The sequence below is a fragment of the Zonotrichia albicollis genome, chromosome 1 (genome assembly GCF_047830755.1).
Source record: "Zonotrichia albicollis isolate bZonAlb1 chromosome 1, bZonAlb1.hap1, whole genome shotgun sequence".
NCBI lineage: Eukaryota > Metazoa > Chordata > Aves > Passeriformes > Passerellidae > Zonotrichia > Zonotrichia albicollis.
The window spans coordinates 89,196,908-89,217,984 of NC_133819.1; the positions used below are offsets into that span (position 1 = coordinate 89,196,908).

The 21,077-nt window shown below is 35.0% G+C and overlaps 1 protein-coding gene across 6 annotated transcripts in view; it reads right to left on the reverse strand.

The window, feature by feature from the left end:
- Positions 1-21,077, reverse strand: part of PTPN3 (protein tyrosine phosphatase non-receptor type 3) — a 123,040-nt gene that overhangs the window by 53,207 nt on the left and 48,756 nt on the right. For all 6 annotated transcript variants that reach the window (XM_014264315.3, XM_074546544.1, XM_014264316.3 and 3 more), the window contains 4 exons: positions 16,784-16,904; positions 12,955-13,042; positions 8,198-8,286; positions 2,908-2,971 (listed from right to left, as the gene is read on the reverse strand). In XM_014264315.3, coding sequence (XP_014119790.2) covers positions 2,908-2,971; positions 8,198-8,286; positions 12,955-13,042; positions 16,784-16,904 — 362 coding nt within the window. The remainder of the gene's footprint in view (positions 1-2,907; positions 2,972-8,197; positions 8,287-12,954; positions 13,043-16,783; positions 16,905-21,077) is intronic.

The window sequence follows — 21,077 nt, forward strand, 5'->3', positions numbered from 1 at the left end:
TTAAAAGTGAAGATATATTTTAGTATGCAACATATGAAGTGTTTTTAAACATTAGGTAAGCACATTGAAAATAAAATTTCATTTCTGAAAGGTACAAAATGTTGCCTTTAAACAGCATAGTTCCTATTCCTACCTTAAATCCTGCACCCTTCATTAAGCCTACATGTCATGAGCTTCTCTAGCATCAGACATTCACTGATTCATCAGTCTTGCTCCCAAGTCCTTATTTGGCTCTTCAGTAGAAAAAGAAATACTGCATACTCCTAATCAAGCAGCTGATCAACAGACTGGAGCAGGGGGAGGGTAAAAGAGAAGGTGAGTAGAAGGGAAAGAGTGAGATAAGGTAAGCTGTTTTTTTTCAGAAAAGGTGCATAAGGAAAGAAAAATGGAGTAAATGAAATAAGAAGAACAAATCAATGAAACATGGGACATCCCAGGGGACTGCAAATCCATTGCCTTTGGGAACTTCCTGTACATTTTTGAATCTAAATATGACATATAAAATATAAAAGAGGTTCTATGGCACTCTCATCCTCTTTAGTCAAACCTTGCCTAAGAATATACAGTATCTTCTCTGCTTTCCTCACACTCTTTCATCTCTCTTACTTTCAGATTCATTTACCTATTTGCTTCTGTTTTTCCAAGCAAAAAACTGATCATTTTGAAGACTGGCACCAATGCAGTCATCTGCCCTCACACACCCCTCAAGCATCCCGCTATTCCGGAGAAACCCTAGGACTCCACTCCCCTCTCTCCCTCTGCACAGCACCAGCAAGCTTTTCCAAGCAACACCACCAGAGCACTGCACACCTGATGCCCTAAATTTCAAACGAAGGGGGCTGACAAGGATGGATGTGTCCACAGATTCAGTGGCACACCTGGTCTGCTTTTTCATATAAACTGAGAAGGAGTAAAAAGGTCATGCAGCTGGCCTTATTTTTCTTACAGTTCTGTAGCTCTTTAAGCATGACACTGCGTGTATTACTGTCATCTCTGGAGGTTATGAAACAAAGAACTATGATCACTTAAGAGAAGGTAAGCTAAAGGAATCAAGAGCCTTGAACTGTCATCATTTATCAAATGTTTAATTGAACAAATTAAGATTGCTGCTCTCTTCAAAAGTGACACAGGTCTCCAGAGACAAAAATTCTACATTTGACAGCAGTCAATTCTTTATGTAATGAACACACATATTTTACATTAAGTCCACAGATGGTTCTATATTGACACTTTATTCTTCCATATTACAAAACCATTGTGAATACACTCATTTTCAGAGAATCATAAAATGGTTTGAGTGAAAGGGACTTAAAATCATTGAGTTCCAAGCCCTGTTGTACTAATCATTCTCAGAAAGTTCTGTTACTACATTTATTCTCACAGATCATTTGGAAGCTGCTGTCTGAAAGCCTGCACTTATCTGTATATTTGAAATATTTAGATTTTAAAATTACTATTTATCAGTGAATTTTTAATCCTCAAACCCAGGAGAGAAGTTATTACTTGCAAGTATTTACACTCAGAATTGAGTAGAATGATCTATCAACCACTCATTTCTTCGTGCAGTGTAATAAAAATGAACAGACTGCAAAACATCTGCATATAGACAACATATTTAGAAACTTACAGCTAGTAAAAAAAATTTAAGATCCCCCTACAATGTGTAAGGACACACTCTGTGCATACTATCTGTGTGTGCAATCATTAGTGCTGTAACATTGTGTCTGGAAACTAACTCTTCTCAAACGTGAGTCCTGAAACGTAACATGTACATACTTGCACACTCCTCAAATTTCAAAGAGCCCACCAAAATGGGAAAAAAAAGGGCACACAGAAAAGAAAAAAAGAAAAAAACATTTTCTATTTGGGTAAAACTAAAAAGGCCTCCTTAGAAATCTGCGTTCAGCAAGACCTTCTAATCTATGTGGGTCAAGAGGTGGTCTTGTAACACAGTTTCTATAAATTTAAGAGCTTGTGTACTACCAGAAAGAGCCTCCATGAACTTTAGATACAAGTTAACATTTTCCTTTTATTAAGCTTTGTCTTCAAGTGAATTAAAATATTTATACATCTGCTGATCACTAGTTTCTGAGAAGGGTTTTTTTTCCTGTCATATTAAATAATCAATGCTCTTTGTAAAAAATATATTTTTTTTTTCATATTGTGGCAGCACAATAATAATCAGTAATCAACATTTCCTTCCCCATTAAATAGACTAATATTTCAATTGTTCTGCAAAGAGCACAAAGCAACTAACAGAAGCCATCTCTTAACAGTTGAAAAATTTTATGTGTGCTTTATCAACTGCCTTCATATAATTTGCCGACTCCTAAAGCCCTCCATGTTACACAGAGCAGCAAGTGGGCTATTTCCCTTTTCAACCTCATGTTTCTCATCTGCAAAGCTCTCCTTTCCTCCAGGAACCTTGCTTTCTTCCTGAGCTCTGAGCCCCATAAGCTGAAGGGACCTCACAAACTCCCCCTAGTTGGGACAAGCAGTTTAGTAGATTCACTGCATCAAGGAACTCTACAGGGCAGGGAGAGCGACAAGGGAAAGAGCAGCAGATGCTGGTGAGAAAGGAGAAATATGCTATGTTAATAGATATTGGAGAAAGGAGAAAGGATGGAGATATGCATTTCCCCGAAGTCTCCAAGGGAGAAGAAGCCTCTATGGGAAAGTTAGGGTCTAACAGACTGAAAGTGGAGAGATTCAGTGTTGGAAAGGAAACAATAAAAGGGAAAAAGAAAGGGAATAGGCAGACCAGAACAGCAAGACCAAGTTAACAAAACAGAGTTTCAAAGGCACATTATCCCTAGAGAGACTTTTGATCAGCAGTTTGTAGGTTACATTCAATACAAAATATTGAATATGGTCACTAGAGCAAAACAATATTAGAGGACTACTTACATGTTTTTGCCGTTGTTGTATAAAAAACTTTTTCCTTTTAAAGGAAATTTTTAAGATGTTCACCCTAAAAGACAGAAACAGACCATGAAATACCGAGCAATGTTTAGAGTGATAAAACAAGGAAAAATAATATTGTGTACAGTGAGCCTGAAAGATTAGAGCTGTAAAATATTCAATGAATAATATGCAGCCATCTCTTGTGTTGAGTGGCAAATAGATGTCCTCGTTTAATCTTTAAATAGTTCACAGCAGTTCTCTCCCACCAAATCTATTCTTGCAGCAAAAAACTCGATGACATCTTCTACACTAAGCTGCACAAATGTTAAATGTGTCAACTTTTGTATAACTTTAGAGTCATATGACAACTGTGACTAAAGGAACAAAATTTAAGACCCTAATGACATGACAAGGTTGGTCTTACAACAACTGAAACTTTGCAGAGGCTTTGCAGAATTGGTTTCATAACGTGAAAGATATCATGTATTTGTCTTAATCAGTGACCAAAAATCTCTAGATAAAATCATCATTTTAGAAGGATGAAAACTGTAGGAATGAGTGTTAATATATTTTTCACTTCATTAACATTGCTATGTAATTTATGTGGTAATTTTAGAACTGAACACATCTTTTTAAATATACACAGTGTGAATACATATTTTCTAAGGTAAAGATTACAACTGGAGTTGGTGCTCAAGCAATTTTCATTTTAATTATACACTTATCAGTTTTGCTAAATTAAACAAACTTCTACCCACCTGCACACCTTCCCACAGCAAAACAAGATTTGTCTAAAATACCTAAATTTTCTCTGCAATAGTTCTACTTCAGTAACTGAAAACCTGCATTTTTGGACAAAGAAATCTCTAATCTACCGTCAGCTGGAATCTTACGGAGGCCTTAAGGAAACCTATTTAAGGCCTAAACAAGTCATATTTGCCTGAAAAAAAATCATGAAAGAGTTTTGTAAGTTTACTGCTAAAAGTCTCATAATAGTTTTGAGAATGGATGCTTTACAGGATGTTGGACATCAGGTATGAACTTTGTTGAAAGTCCTCTCAGTTTGGCACAGTTTCTGCACTACTCTCATCAAGTGGGATGGGATAAAAACTCATTCCCAACTGCTCATGGGAGAGGCACTTGAGTTATAGAGCAACATCCTTCAAGGAGGATAAATTTATTTAACTGGCAAATTTATTCTCTCTTCACAGGACAGTAAATTTGCCAGTTACTAACAAGAATATTAATGGAATTATCTATCCCTCTTCCTGCACAAGAGGTGGAAAACAATGCCATTTTCAGAAAATGCTTTTCTCCATCAATTACAGAACCAGAAAGAAACAGGTATTTCAACACTATTCTTCAACAAGACAAACTGATGTGAAAATTAATGGAAAATTGAAATCATATCCACCTCTCCTGTTAGGTCAACTCTTAAAATACTTGTGTCATTTGACTTGCTGCCTCAAACATCAGTGATCTGCATTGCTCATCTAAAAGCTCTTGATTCTGAACTACCTGACAAGTCAGAAATTTTCAGTTGTATTTACTGAGCTGCAATTCATCGTATATTAATTCTTTGTTGATTCTAGTGCTACTCTGGCTGAACTAGTACCACTCAAGTTTTGTGCTTCTGGTTCTTTCTTACCACATTTCTTGACTAGACTAAACTTCAACAAACAAGTTGTTGGAATTACTCCATAGTTGCAACCATGGTCTGGTCTTACCCCAACATGGAGCCAGCTGAAATGCAGGACACAGAAAACTAACCTGGCAGACTAAGTGAAAAACCCTCCACCCAACAACAAAAAGGTAGCCAGCATTCTAATGTACCAAAACTCCCTCAATCACTCTCCACTACTTCCTGCTTTTTCTTGAAAAACCCTGAAGCAAGCAAACAAAAAACTACCAAAACTCCATCAAAACCAAAACAAGCCCCATGATTTAGTGCATGACCATATAATCACTTCAAGCCAAATCAGGGCATTAAGTCTCTTTATTTTGACCTTCTCCTAAATAGAATACCCTTCTCAATTCCATTCATTCTTCTTAAAGTACAACTAAATCTACTTAGTTCAGGCATGAAGAACACTTCCTACTCTGACATTTTCATTTTACAATAACTAAAAATCATTTGCAATGTTATGCCCACAAACTGACTGAATGTACACACCTAGTAAAATCTAGAAAAAAATCTAGGAGATTAAGGTATCAAAGCACTTAGACTTAACAAGTTCTTGAAGATGCCATACTCAAAAATTATATTAATAGAATGCATTTACTGTTATTATAACTGGTGGCTCAGCGGCCCTTCTCTCTCACCAATAATCTGTTCAGTGACTATGCAATATTCACAAATCATTAACTTTCATGGTTTACTTAAAAAGCACTCACTAGTTGTAGCATATTAAGAATGATGGATCTTTTGGGTCCCATCTTCCTATCATTCACAAGCATCAAAATAGATTTGTCACTCCGTGGGCCACAGAATTGCTAATTTTTGATTAAACTGGCAGTCCTGTCCTAGAACTTAGTACTAACAGCTGATACTTGTGACTTGAAGCAAAGAGAAAATTTCTTTACCTGTAAATCCTATACTTTGCCACTGAAAAAAGATTCTGTCCAATTTGCTATGCAAGATACTTGCTTTCCAAGTTTTAACTAGCAATGTATTATGCACTCCTCAAGCAGTTTCTCTGAAATTTTCAAAGCAGTGAAACGGCATACACAAAATAGCATTTACTACCTAACTTTAGTTGCTGCTGATATAGAGAGTATTTGTATGTTTTTGCCATAATTATTTACTTGGAAAATTTGGAAATTACCACATAACTGTTAAGCACCCTTGAGAATAACTCTGCAGAGTGAACAAAACATTGCATTAAATCCAAAGCTATTTTTTAAACCTATCTTGACTTGCATTGTCACTGACTGATCAGTCAGCTCTTTACGTAGGTTGCTTTGATTGAAAAGCATCTTTTTGCCAAGGCAGAGCTCTCTCACTGCCTCTGTTCCTGAAAACTTTTGGTCCCCTTTGACTACTACCATATGGCATAGCTGTATTGTTGTCATCCCCTGCAGAGTATTTTGCTTAAAATTTTTAAAAGAGTGCTTCGATGGTGTTTGCTGCCACCTTGAGTTCTAACTCGTTAATGGTGAAGTTCACACAGTCCATAGGAAAAATCACTTGATACAATTGGTGTTACATAAAGAGCCTAAAAAAAAGCCACTTCAGGCATTGCAGAAATATATCCTGCTTTGAGATCTAAAATGAAAGTGAGAATCTATACTACAAATACATCCCAAGCAACTCCACTCTGGTGATTTTCAATGTTTGCTTGTTTTGGTGGGATCAGGGAATGGACACCATTACTGCACAAAGAATTATGATTAACTCATGCAAGATGCCAGGAATAAAATATCAAAACTTAGCCCCTGTGAAGGGAGCTTTTGCTTTCAAGATGAAATTAAATTTTTAGAGAGAGGCAGAGAGAAAGCAAGTAAGTAGGAAAGCTTGGAACAACTGCATGAGCTGGCAGATGAAAATATTACTGCCTAAACCTCATATTTTAGAGTGGGAATTATTTGAACTGAAAAATCTGTGGGTTTTACTTCCCTCATTTTTTTTCTGTAAATGAGAACAGGCTTTTGTGAAAAATGTTTTAGCATCTGTGTTTTATTCCTCTGTGCTCTCAGGAGTAAAAGTAGCACAGGAAGTTGTAGATTCCTCCTGTCCTGTGTGCTACAAACTATTTTTCTCTTCCTTGAAAAAATTCATAGTCACAGATTTTACAATGTCATTACTCTATGATTTTCAGAAACAACTATTATCAATTCATATATTACTTAAGTCAACTAAGTTGGCAGAACAAGACTGGCAGAAGACAGAAAACGTGCCTCCAGCTGGCAGTTTTTAAAACCTGCAGCAGCTGAAAGAAGCTGAGAGGCTGATGCATGAAGGAGCAGCACTCAAGGCACAAAGATGAAAGACATGTCTTTTATGCTTCAATGTGCATTAGAAATGGGAAAATACAAGTTTTCACTATGCTGCTGCATGAGAGCATTATTATTGACAAGCATTTACCCAGAATGATTGCAGTATATCCCAGGAAATTGAAATGCAACTCACAGCAAAGAAAAAAAAAAAAATCCAGAGACCATGCAGTGTATTTTCCCCGAGAATTTAAATTGAGACTGATTTTATTGCTTTTCTATAGGAAATAGCTGTTTGGTTGGGTTCATAAATGAAATAATGGGATGACGCTAGTATTTAAAAATACAGCTAGGGAGCTTTTGGTTTTTTTTTTATAATTAAGGGCCAAAAAGCAAGTATAAACCACTGGAATGCATTTTTCTGTCACGACTAAGAACACTGTACTATCTTACTGAAAAAGTTATCCAGGACAATTGTTACAAATTCAAAGAACTCATGTATAACATGACAAAGCTATAGTTTTATTAGGCATTAAAAAAAAAAAAAGTTCATACTTCGTTTAAAAAAGAAAGACTGGAAAAAATTTCTTTCTGATCCAATCCAAAAACCATAAGGAAATGCCTGACCTCCATATGATTTCTTATTCAGGTTATAATTTTAGTATGATATAACTAATAAAGCCCAAAAGCACTTATAAAAAAATTATAGCTTATGTAACTTCTCATGTCATTCATATTAGAGTTCCTGTGCACATTATTTCTTTGCAGAGGTGAGTTTCTACAGCACAATCATGCATTTTAATGTTTTATGTATCAGAGAATAATGTGAAAGTCTCTCACCTGCTTGTTAATGTTATACACCCATATTTGATGACATTTAAAAATGTCTAAATTATATTATTTTACTTCCTGAAAATCTGAAACTCTAAAAACCTCGTTTTACATTTCTACTCCAAGAAGTGTCTTCTTGCTGAATGCCATGTTAAAAAGTTCAGACTGAACTTAATTCAGACTGAATTAGGGGCTGAACTTTAATAGCAATACTGATTAATTTGTTTTTAAAGAGACATATTATTGGGCACAACAGCAGCAAATCTCTAAGACCTCAAGGTCCTCCTAATACTCTACTCATACCTGTACGTAAATTAACTTGATCAAGACTTCACACAGTGCAAGGACTTCAAAAGTCTTAAAAACTTGCCTAGGCAAGTTTTTGTTTTCATCTAAGCACAAGAAAATAATACAATATTCCATAAAGAACAAATATGTGTATTGTAGGCTTCTTTGGAAAAAATGAGAAAGCAAATGGACGTAAGATTGAAAAAAACTGGACATATTTCTTTACAATACAGGAATTTACCAGGGATAGAAGCTTGTACAGATGAGTTTTCTATATACAGCAATTCCACTGGATGCAATCCCAATCATAAGATCTAGATTATGGAGATCCTAAAAAAGAAAAATACTGTAAGAACACAGATGCAGTTTGTGTCATTCACATTTATCTACTAATAAATTTATTTTCAAGCTTTCTATACCTAAATTGCTACACTTCAGGAATAAAATCAATGACATTTTTGAGTTTTGATTTTTACACATCTCCTTCCTTTGATGTTATCTATTACACATTCTAAATATTATTCATTCATAAAAGTTGTAACGTTCATCCTACTACCCTGGATGTTCCTTAGGTTTTCATCAAGAGTAAATTTGCAAGTCTAACCTTATTATTTCAGGAAAGAAGTTGAAATACTTTCCAAGATTAGTCAGGTAAATGTCACAGAATTTTGGGACCTGAACAAAAATTGCCTGATGACATGCTGTTAAAAAAAAGAGAGGAAATAATTCCTTACTTTTTCCTAAAAGCTCTTACCAAGAAAGACTGCACAGGAGGTGACCAAAATTTCCCACATGAAAATATGGTGGAGTAATTCACATGTACATGAATATTTCATACAGTAAATAAAATCCATTATTAACTAAACCAAAAGCTGTGCATTAGCTTAACACATGCAACTGGAGAAAAAAAACCCAGAATTTTACAATCCTTTCTAGGTACTGAGATACTCAAGAGAAAATATATAAGCAAAGATTTGAGTTAAAAAAAAGCCCAAACCAAAAAGGCAGAGAGGAGGATGCTGAATGGTCATTTTGAGCCTAAACCCAGACCAATGTTAAAGAAGTTATAAATCTTGGCTTCCCAGTTCTTATGATCAATACACACTAATGTGTCATTACACAGATTTCTAAACAGACCTAAATGCATACATAAATCCACATGTAAGTAGAATCCATTGTTTCAAATATCAGGTTTGACTCAAAAGCAGTTTCAGATTGTTTTTAAAGGACAGCCAATGGTAGCAGATTCTCTTAAAGCCTTCAGTAGCACAGTTGCTCCTCTAGATGGTACTCTGGGCTCAATTAATATATGGCTTTTCTCCACGTCCAACCCCAAGTTCTTTATATTAGTAAGGTACGGGAAAATAGAACAGGTAGCATGTGCTCTGGCAATACTGTGGAAAGTCTACAATAAATCCTTTAAAAACAGTTGAACAGAAGTGTGTTACAGGCCCATGAATGAGTGAAGTCCAACCTAATTTGCAAAGCATAATACAGGAATCCAGAAGTGACATCCCTGTATTTTAATACTTGGGAAAAACACAGAAGAATTCAGGAGATTAAGTGCCTACATTTTAGTTGTTTCTGCCATGATACGGCCACCCTAAAGCAGGGTAGAAAATTGTATTATTAGCACTTTGAGCTCACTCCAGCTTTCTGCTTTTAAAAATCAATACTGTGAAGAAAAAACAGCTTTTAAAGTAAAACCTCAGAATCGACATGATTAAGTAGAAACAAAGGATTATCTAAAACACTTGATGGGGATTAATTAGGCTAAACTACTCTATTTTCTCCAGAAGCTTTGTCAGAACAAAGTTCATTCCTTACCCTCCTCTGCACTAGCCCAAACCACTAAGCTCCCATGTTATTTGTTATTATGAATTCTCTTGTATTAGGCCTAAGAAACACCAAAACCAGATGCTGGAATAGCAAAAAGAGAGGGTCTCTTTAAAGAAAAATGATACTGATGTACAGTTATTTCACTTTCAAAACATGCTGTTAAATTTCATAAGAAAGAAATAGCATGCATATTTGTATTAAAAAACATGTAACATGAAGAAGATAATAATAAAAAGTTGTAAAAAATTGTCATGCCAGGCATCTAGGTAGTGAAGTACTGATTCATATTTGATTTAATTTACAATTACCATTTTGATTTTTGTAGATAAGGAAATAATATTGATTCAAAAAATTTCCTATCTTGAAATGAAGGATAAGTTAACAGCAGATTAATTATTGAGCAGAGGTGATAGTGGTCCAGAGTTAAAAGGAGATTAGAAATTCAAGAAATATCAATATCGTTTTAAGATATTGAATTCACTCTCTTGAGTCTCCTAATACTATCGCATATTTTAATATTTTAGCAGTTCAGATTTTTCATCAGAAGAAAAGCAGACGTGTTTGCAGATGAAAACTGAGCTCAGAATGAAGTTGCGTGTTTAATAAGTTGCTAAAAAAAAGGCTTACACTTATATTAAATATTTAGCTTTGTATCATAAAACAAAAAAAAAAAAAAGGAAACTATATATCCATCTGCTTGTCAAGAAACATCATCCAAGAGTATCCCACTCTCAACCACCAGTACAGGAGCACCAACTTATTTGGGCCATTAGTATAAAACCCAAGTGTTACCTGGTTCTTCTGCCATACACAATCTAAGAGGAACAAGATCATCAGAATCCACAGAGATAAAGCCTTTCACAGAGACACAGTTTAATTAGCCCCTGCTAAATCTGTCAAGGCACTGGGATGTGACAAAATTGGAAGGATGATTTAAAAGCAGTAGTGGGGGGGGGGGGATATCAGGAGGCACTGTTAACATCCCTGCCAAAGCAGGGGCAGGACATAGTAGCCTCTGAAGAAGCAGCTTATAAACCTTCACTGTAAACTTCTTACAGGGAGCAAGACCAACCTCATGTTGGTTGAGAGGTTTGCCTCATGGCATTCAATCCAAACAGGGACTTGCAACTGATGTTTTGGAAGGACAAAACTTCAGAGACAACCAACTACGCCCCGACTAATGACTTCCCTTCTCAGCTTCAGGTCATTTACAGGTAGAGGATTTCCTGGTTTAGAAGCTCATTTTATATTTAATGGACTCCAGTGACTGCCTGACTGCTCCTGACAGCTATTTCACCGTGAGCATCCATTAAATCAGAAGTAACCCTTACAGTTCAACTGCAGCATTGTGGGAAAAGTTCCTTTACTTAAACCTGTCTCTTTTTGGGTAGACTGAAGATCTTGTTGGCTATTCACTTTCTCCATGCTGTTCACCTGCTACAGAAGGCTTTTCCTTTAAACATTCATGATTGTTATCCTTCTCTGTACTTTTCTTTTTCCATTACCTACTCTGAGATAAGGAAGGGAGAGGAAAAATGAAGATCAACATTCAAATGATATTGAAACTCAATTTGAAAAGTGGCATGATATTTTCTGGTTTGGGTTCTATTTCCTTCCTAGCAGCTTCTAAACATCTAGATGTCTAGTTCAATGGCTAGAAAAACCAGATCGCTTCAAATATTTCATCCTTAAAAAAAAAAGAATTTTGATAAAACTATTTTTTTGAATGGAAACAGTAGCAAAATTGTCTGCAGTGAAATTTCATTTAGCTAAAAATGTCTGAATCCAGTCTATTATCACTGCTGGCACTGGTAAAACCACTACTGACACCCTGCATGCAGTTCAGTGGCCTGCAGCTCAGGAAGGATAATGGAAATTGGAAGAGCTTTCAGAAACAACATCCTGTCAATATTAAGAGAATGGTCACAGTCTAGTGTGGAAAGTCTTAGCACTCAAGCTGACTTATCAAAATACTAGGCTATAATAGAAGTTAAAAGGAAAATATCCAATCAAGTTAAGTGCATATAGTGATCTCAAGTGTAACACTAAGAGCTTCTTCAACAAAGTAGAAAGATGACAGATGACCTAATAGACAGACTATACAAAGTCAGATTTAACAATTTCCTTTTCTTTCTACTTTTATCCATTATTATGTGTCTACCTTTTGATCACTGTATTTCATTAATATAAATGTAATTATAGTGGCTTCATAGTATTTTAGGAATTTCTAGAAATTCAATGCAACACTCACTTATTTGTGGCAATATAAAGAAAAACAAGAAGAAAATATGCTGAAGGAAGCAAATGACTCATTCTATTCCTTCCTCATCATTAAAGAAATTTATCAATTTTTCATTCTAACTCTTAGTGTCAGGATTATTAACAAACCTCAAAAAATGTTAGGAAAACTAGAAGTCATCTTCACCTACAAAACCAATTATCTGTAGTACACTTCCTTTGGTTTTTACACTACAAGTCCTGTACAAAAACAATTTACTATTACACAGAAGCACAAAAGGTGCTTAATAGTAACTTGTACACTAGGATGCAAATAAAAAAGCATTTTGGGGATTCACTTCAGATGAATAGTGTGGTCAAAAAATGAAATTGTAGTAGACAGTGAAATACGAAGACACATTTCTTATCAATGAACACCCCATATCTGAAAGAGTTCAAATACATTTTTACTGGTCATCACTCACACTGTTAAATACTTAGATTTAGCCTGGAATACAGGAATACAGGAATTTAAACAAGAAAAACCCTCTATATTCTTAACACTTAAGAAATTAGTGCTAGAAATTCAGAGAAATTAAACTCTTAAAACACCTGCCAACTAACAGCACTAAACAGACCATTTCATTTTCTTTCATGCTAAGACACTCAGAAACCTTTGTAAAATTATTAAGCAAAATATATTGCAGTAGTCAAATAGTTTATCTTAAAAATACTTTATTACACTTTGAGAAACTCTAGCTTATTTGGCTGAAATTCTAGCAGCTATGTCACACATAAGTTATTGAAAAATTATCCACCTCTACTTAAAAATAGAGATGATAAAGTCAGCACTTAAATATTACTCTTTTTTACTACTATTAATTAATGTAAAAAACCCATATAAATTTACTTTTCAAGGGAAAAATTACAATGTAAACATACTCTACCACTGTGCAATTCCACTCCATAGAATTCAAGTGTTCTTGCTATATTTATATAGCAGGACTCTGCTTCAGATTGCTTGAGGCCACTAGAAGAAGGGAAAAAATAATAAATATGAACCACAGAAAAGTCAACAGTAAAAGATATTATATCATATTTATTGCAAATGTATAAAACCAGAAGAATGCTGAAGTCCAGTGTCTCAGAAATAACCCCACATTAAGTAGTGCCACAATTTCTTTACTGGTGAATGCCCTGCTAAAGTACTCCCAAAAAATTAGGTCAATTATATGTGATTTTATTACTCTGGACTAGCTATTTTTAGAAAAAATCTTTGTTATCTGTTATGTTCAAAGAGATGAGGAAATAATTCCCCTATAAAATGTGACATTTTAATAGGAAGCTGTATCTGTAAATATTGTGCATTTCATAGTCTCTCAGAGTGTAGTCATGTAGAAGAAAGGTAAGAAGTACAAATGCACTAATAAAATAAAGGGGAGAGAACAGACTAAAAGTTAAAGTTATGAAACTCACAAGGAAAAGCCATCTGAGTTAACCTAAAATCTGTAAGTCCTAAAATATTTTTTTCTCCTGCAGCTAAGACATTAAAATCATAAAAGCATTTGACCTTCTCGTCTTCAAGAAAGCTTCTATAAATACAGGTAAGAACAACTGTTTGCTAGGTAAGCTTCCAAAACAACATGCATAAAATCACATAATCAAATGCAATTTAGGTACAACCTGCACAAAGTTGACATAATATTGAGTTACGTTAAGTACTCCAGCCTCTATTACTTCCAATTAATATCCCTCTTTTTAAATGCAAAGCCATCCAAATACAATGCCCTGAAACTGCCACTCTAGGAAATCTTACATCATGTTGCAGAAAACTCAAAGCTACCTTGAACTGGAAAGCCATGGTCAGCATGGCTTGAGGATGGCACAATATCAAGAAAAAAGAGCAAAAATGAAGAAAACTGCTCAGTTTATCACAATACTGAGCTAAACTGGTTTCTCGGATCTACATGTACTATTGTCTACTATTTTCAGCTTGATTCTGAAAAACATTAGTAGACCCTCTATCTTTCACTGTGTCAGAAAATTATAGAAGCAAACCAATGTGAAATGGCCATTTTGTTTTATAAAAGGATGCTGAATATGTTTGCAAGGGTACATTGCTGTAATTTTAAATATTTTGATCAAGTACTTTGTTCAGAACATCTGCTGCACACTAACAAGATATGCCTGCAAATTTTAATTCTCAATTTGTATACTCCATCTACACTAGACCAGTCATGCCTTGTGTCTTGAAGGGCCAACAAGTATCTCAGACCTGACTTAGGTTTTTTACTCATTGTTGTTACACCCTCCTACTCAATTAAAGGCGAAATGAAACCTTCCGGTCCCTAAGCAGATGGTAATTATTCAGTGAGATAAACAGGCAAGAGGAAACTGGTCTTGATGTTCCAATTTTTGTAGTTGTTGATACCCAAGGACTAGTGAACCTCATGTGGAATACAAGAATCCTATTTAGTTTCAAATGCATCCTTCTCTCCAAACTGATGGCTGGATCTAGCAAGCACTATGAAAACCTTACCAATTTGGACAATATCTCCATCCTAAGATCTCAGGCTGCTTATGTTACTAAGCAAAACACAGCAGGAAAACCACATTAGAAGCAACTATATACAGAAAAATCCCCCCATGGATTTAGGGATGAACATAAAAGGAAAATTTCTGAAGCTATAAAAATTCAACGTGACAATAGCTGCTTTCTTAACAGCTACATACTGTCCACTGAACAGTGCGACATGGACTTGTTCAGGGAGTACTTCCTCAGATTTTGAAAAGCAACATAAGATCTAGGTAACAAAAACTTTGCACTGAGTTACAGCACATAACAAGACATAACATAACTTCTCATGTGTGTATTTCAGCAATTCAGGCCTTTTTATTTTCCTTTGTGAAAGTTTCCCAAAGCATAGACACTAAAGAATGAAAAAAGGATAGATGTTTATAGGGTTGGCTTTGAAACCCTGTAATATAAGAATACCAATTTCAAAGCTATAATAACTTACAGATAACCTATACGGTTTACAGCAATATTTTTTAATCCAGATTAGCAGAAATTTCATTCCAAAGGAACAATGTTCTCTCAAAGGTAAAAAAATGAACTCTTCCTTTCCATCTTTCCTTCCTAGCAGCTCTGGTGAACACCAGAACCATTCTTGCCAAGTATGCTCTTGGCACTGACTTAGTCAAATTCATGTCTGAGACACAGGAATGCCAAAGGAGTATGTAAGAAATACTGCCAGGATATACAACAATTTGTCTGCCTCTCCTTGCACTCTGAAGTAAATTGGCCTTAATAGCTAAGTTTCTAAAGATGTGTTAAAACAATAAAAAAAAAATGTTCAAGTTCAATTTACTCAGTATTTTTATTCAGACCTTCAATTACCAACACCTCTGTTAATTCCAATACAGATGTTAAACTTCTCAACCATCAAGGCTTCTTCACCCCAAAGACATGGAAAGCACTGATATCACTGAAAGCACTGAAAGGACACAGAGAAGAAAGGAGTCTTTCCAACAGACCCCACCACACCTTAGTCTGGACCAATGCTTACTTCTGATCTTTCCTCTGCAGTTTTATATCTCTTGCTACCACAGCACTAAATACCTGAGCTCAACCCAGCCAATCCAAAACTCTTCAGAAAGTTTCTTCACTGGTCTCTAAGGTGACTGCTTCCAAAAGACAAGCAGGTTTATTCATTCCTCTCTAAAAACTTCCCCTCAAAAAACGACTGAGCCTACTGGAAACTGCAAATTAATTTGGAAGGAGTAGAAAGAAGCATCAGCTATTGTGTGCTTGAACATGAACTGTTTGGAAAGCAGCCCAGATTAGTATCTCCAACAGAAAGGACAGCTGGAGTTTAGAGTTCAGTGGTTATCTTCTTTTGCCCTATAAATGACAAGGACTGCTCTGGATGCCTAGGGACCACACGTGAAGTTCAGAACTACTCACTACACCCACTGGCAGCAAAGAAACCAGAGGAAAAAAAAGAGTATTGAAAGATGAGAAAAAGGCAGCTGAGGGACACTAGGAAGACATGAAAATGGAAACATTTCAGGGTATAAATCAAAGAAACTAAGAGAGCAGGGAATTAGCTCTGCTGCAGTTAAGATACAGACAAGAAAACAAGTCTACAGAGATTTGGATTTCATTTGCTCACAGACAATTTCTTAGATTGGTATATTTGCATTCCGCTTGCAAGTATCTGATCAACACCACTAATTCCAAAGCTGCAGTCTTACAAGAGACAAATCAGGAGGGTCAGAAAAAATAATTAGCAGCGCACTGACTGGAATAATCTGTTGCAGCCTTTGTATTACACTCAGGAGAGGGGAACGAAAGCACAAAGTTAATTGAAGTGGTTTATGGCTATGGCATTTCTTGGAGTTTTTCCCACATATATAGACAAAAAAAATCTGTAGAATTTGAAAAATGATCAAATGTTCTTCATGCAGCAAACTCCTCAAACATCTAGTATAGTGTTCTAGATTGCTGACTTCAATAATATTTAAGGCTAACTAACCTCCTGGAGGTTATAACTAGAAATTTATTTAAATGTTTCAATACATTAGCATCATACTCTGACCATAATTAAACTAGCATCTCTATGATAAACCCAAGTATTTCATTTAACAGCTACATAAAATACAACTGGCTGTTGAAATGAAACTACTAAGAAATCGAGTCTTCCTTTTGACATCTTTTTCTTTTCTTTAAAAGCTCAAGAGATGAGAGAGAACTAAAAGTTCACATTACCTGTGTTGCTCATGTAGCGTTTCTACTTTGGTAAGAAAATCTTTGTTCTGCTCTGGTATGAAGTTGTAATTTGAAAGATATCCTGAGCAATGCATTGAAGCATTATAGTCTCCAAGTTGCGCTGTTAAGAAACAAGAAACACATATACAAAGTTTTCATAGTTAATTGTATTTTAGTTTAGAAGAAATTCCTTCTCATTAAAACCACACACATATGGGAAAATGCAGAAATTACCAATTATTTCCCAACAGACAAGAAGTGTTGAACATTGGGAACTGTATGACCTCAGCGAGGTACGACTTTTTTCAAAATACACTTACATTCAGGCACTGAATGACTCAGTACTTTATTTAGTTACTTATGTAGCCTCACTTTTGCATCACAACCAGTAACAGCACCAGACAGATGTCATGTGCTGTGCTGACACACACGTGCTGCACTGTAACATCAGAGAACACCAAATTGCTAAGAGATGGCAAATGAAATCAGTTTGACACTTTTACTTGACTGGAACATATTAGAAATTTTCAACAAGACGTGTCACTTAAAAAGCAACCACTCTTCCCAAATGCAGGTGGAAATTGCCCTACTACCAACTACGACACTGTCCTAGGAATTCAGCTGTGAATTACTTAACAGAAAGTGTGAAATAACTGCTAATTGACACATAACATTGCCAAGCTGCTACAAAAAGTAAATAACTACAACCTGTACTAACCCTCTTTTTCATAAGGAGTATGGAATAGCGATTACAAAGCCCTAAAGTTTCTCAGAAGTTATTGGTATGATTTGCAAATTAACACAAACGAAAGTAACTGATAGACTGCAAACAATTCAGCATCAAAAGCTCCTCAACTAAATCAAAGTTCAAGAGCACACTTTTAGGATATACTATCAATAATATTAACACTATTTTCCAGAAAATTTTAAAAAAAGTACAACAGAGATATTTAAGAGATTCAAGTTGAGGGGCATGAGAGGCACATCAGAAATAACTTACACCTAGTAATTATGTAGGATCTGTAATGCAGGGGATAACTAATATTTCCCACATACATATATTCCAATTGCATGATTTATATGTTCAAGAAAATGGAACTGCAATGATACAATACAATTCCCAGGGAAATGCAGTCAAAAGCTAATATAGTTGCACACCTAATTGCCTGCATCAAGAGAAATATTTAAATAAAAAAGGGAATGATAAAGAGAAACTAATTTACTTTAAATGCAGAAAGCCTTGCCTACTTAGTTCTTTCTTTTAAAAGGCAGTCTAAACTTTAAATTAATTAGGAAATGGCAGGCAAAAGACTAAATATTTTCCATGCGAGCCAAAACACCTATTTGAACATTACTGTAAAACTTATCTGAAGAAATACAAAAAAACAAGAACAAATAAAAACAAACCAAAACAAAAAATCGCCAAATTAACCAAGACAGACAATGCAGAAGTATCATAAGAAACTTAAATGATCTTCAGAAATATCCCTATATTGACAAAAGTCCAAGCCTGACAATGCTAAGTCTAAGGCAACAACAATAAAAGTGAAAATCTGCAACTTTTAGAAATACATACTATGCTAATAACAGTGTAAAATAAAACCCACAATTTCACAATTACAGTAGTTGATTGAGGATCCCTTCCTTTGGTAGTCATTACCACACCATCTTTTCTATGAAACAATCTACATCTTTAAGGTCTGCTGCAGCCAGTTTGAATTCCAATCTTGCCAATGGGAAAAGACCAGATTGCCAGAAATAAAATGTCATTTTCTACTTTAATTTTCTTTGCAATAAGAAAAGACATTGTTGCTGTAATTTTACCTTCTCTAAAAGGGGCAACTGTTATTCCTCCATATATTATGAAGTAGTCTTCTTTCTGATCTTCTAAATAGGCCACTGGATTTTTTTCCTCTTGCTACTAGCTACCTGAGGCCATGCCAACATGGGGAGCAATTTAGCTTCTCCAACTCCCTAGCCAGCTGTTACAGTAGAAGAGAAACATCTTGCAAGACTAATGATCTTGTGTAAAATTTAATTATCCAAGCAGGAAAAAAAGTTAGGACATATCGAGATGCCGGCAAGAATAATAACCCATGATGCTTCTATCTCTTTACTGGTTTTCTCCAGAAGAGAAAAGAAGGGCAGAAAACATTAAAGACCTATTTCTAATCTGAGTTTCTCCTGACATAGTTTCTGCTCTGATCATGAGACAGCAGATACTAACTCAACGAAGATAAAGTTAGAGTATAAAAATAATAATATTTTAACCTTTCTCCATTCTAGACCACTGTTGCTCTTTAATTTATTATAACAGGCAAACAATATAAAGCAAAGTGAGAGAAAGTGGAACCAAGGATGAGTCAAAAAACAAACAACCCCCTGATATTTGAATATCAGAATATTGTATTTTAGAACCATATATCTAATATGAAAAGCTTTAAATGAAGGAATGTGATGAACCATTAATTTAGAAGGACATATTCAGTAAAAACAGGATATTTATTTTTAATTTCTAGTAAAAGAAGAGTTCAATATCCAAGTAGCCATGCCAAAACACTAGTTCTACAAACTTTCAATAAAGTAAGAGCTTATAGGTGCTTGAAACACAAGTCTTGAGATCATCTATGTTTACAGAGCATAGGATCTGTAAGCCATATATCCTTCATGCTTTTTTCAAAAGCAATTTGTTCAGATATCCTTCAAGGTGCAGATTACATTGTTCTCCAATTCTACAGACTTTGCTTGTAAATAATAAGGAAAAGAATTGCATACGAAGTAACAGCACCAGAACCTATTTCTGCACATGGGCATTTCAATTAACTTCAGATACAAGAAGGGAAATGTATGAATGGCTCATCGGCTAACCATGATGAGAAATCAGTTATAGATCATTTGGACAAATTTACCCAAAGAAATGCCTACAAAAGCTAGTCTTTAGAAAGTGGGTCATTTCAACTTTCTATAGACCTGGGAAGTGTATCAGAAAAGAATCAAGCAGGTTCATATTAAATTTGTAACTTTATAGCCATTTTAATATTTTAGATCAAATGAATAAAGTACAAAATTGAATTGAGTTGCCTGTTTTAAAAAAAAGGATAACTACATATAAAGATCAGGTTCACAGGGCAAAAGAATAAACAAACCACAGGAAGAGTCTTGCATATAAGTTGTAAAACCCCTCACGTACAAAACTGCAGTCCAGGATTAAAACATAGTTAGGATCTTATGACTGGCCTCCAAATCAGGACAGTAATAATGACTCACATCCTTGAGATGAGGGTGAAATGTGTATTAAAGGCTAATGATTAATTTATCTTCATATGAACATTAAGGTACAAAAAGAAAATATACTTAATCTATACAGTTTAATCAGTTTAGAAATTTTAAGTGATTGCTTCTTGGCACAAAAAGAGAACAGAAGAAAGATGAACTTCCTAGGATAAATTGTTTCTGAAGAGTAACTAAAAATTATTCAAGTGTTAAAATGTTTCTGGAATCAGAAAAAAATCTGATACAGCAGAATTTAGTTTCAAAGAACCAATATAAAAATGCAGATGCTTACTAAAGACAGACTAAAAAGGCACATTGGAATGAGCAAAATGACACCATGTTGAAAATGGTTTTCAGAGAGGAATTTCTAAAAGGACTAAAACCCTCAGAAGTGTATGTTGAGAAAAGGAAATGTGTTTCAACAAGTGGAACCTGTATCCAAATGAGGATGCAAACACAAACACTAACCCACTCAGTCCTTAAGAAATTGTGATGTCCCTACAGGACAAGTAGAACTAGCTATCATGTGAGTTAAAACTAATTTGTTTTGTAAGAGGAAATAATGCTTCACACTCAAGAGCCCTTACAAAATGTTCAGCCTAGGCATGACTCTAAATAGCTGCTTATGACCACTTACAACAGCTGGCCATTTTGTGGTAAGACAGAATGAGAAATTAGGCATTAATAAAAACAAAGGAACATTTGTAGAGGAAAAATAGAGAAAACTATGCATGCACAATGGTAGTCTCCAAGTTATTTACCACTCCAGAATGAAAAATGAGCCAGTCATTGTAATGCTTTTTATTAAAAGAACTAAAAAATAAAAATCAGCAGCTCAAAACCCAGACACAGTCAAACAACAACACAAAACAACAGTCACAAGGAAAAGGAAGAAACAAACTAGAAAATATAAATTATACTAAGTTGCTGTTTCTGCATCTCAAATACAACATGTACTTCAGAAACCATACAGACACAATCAAAAAAAAAAACTACTGAGAAAAGCAAAGTATAACCCAAA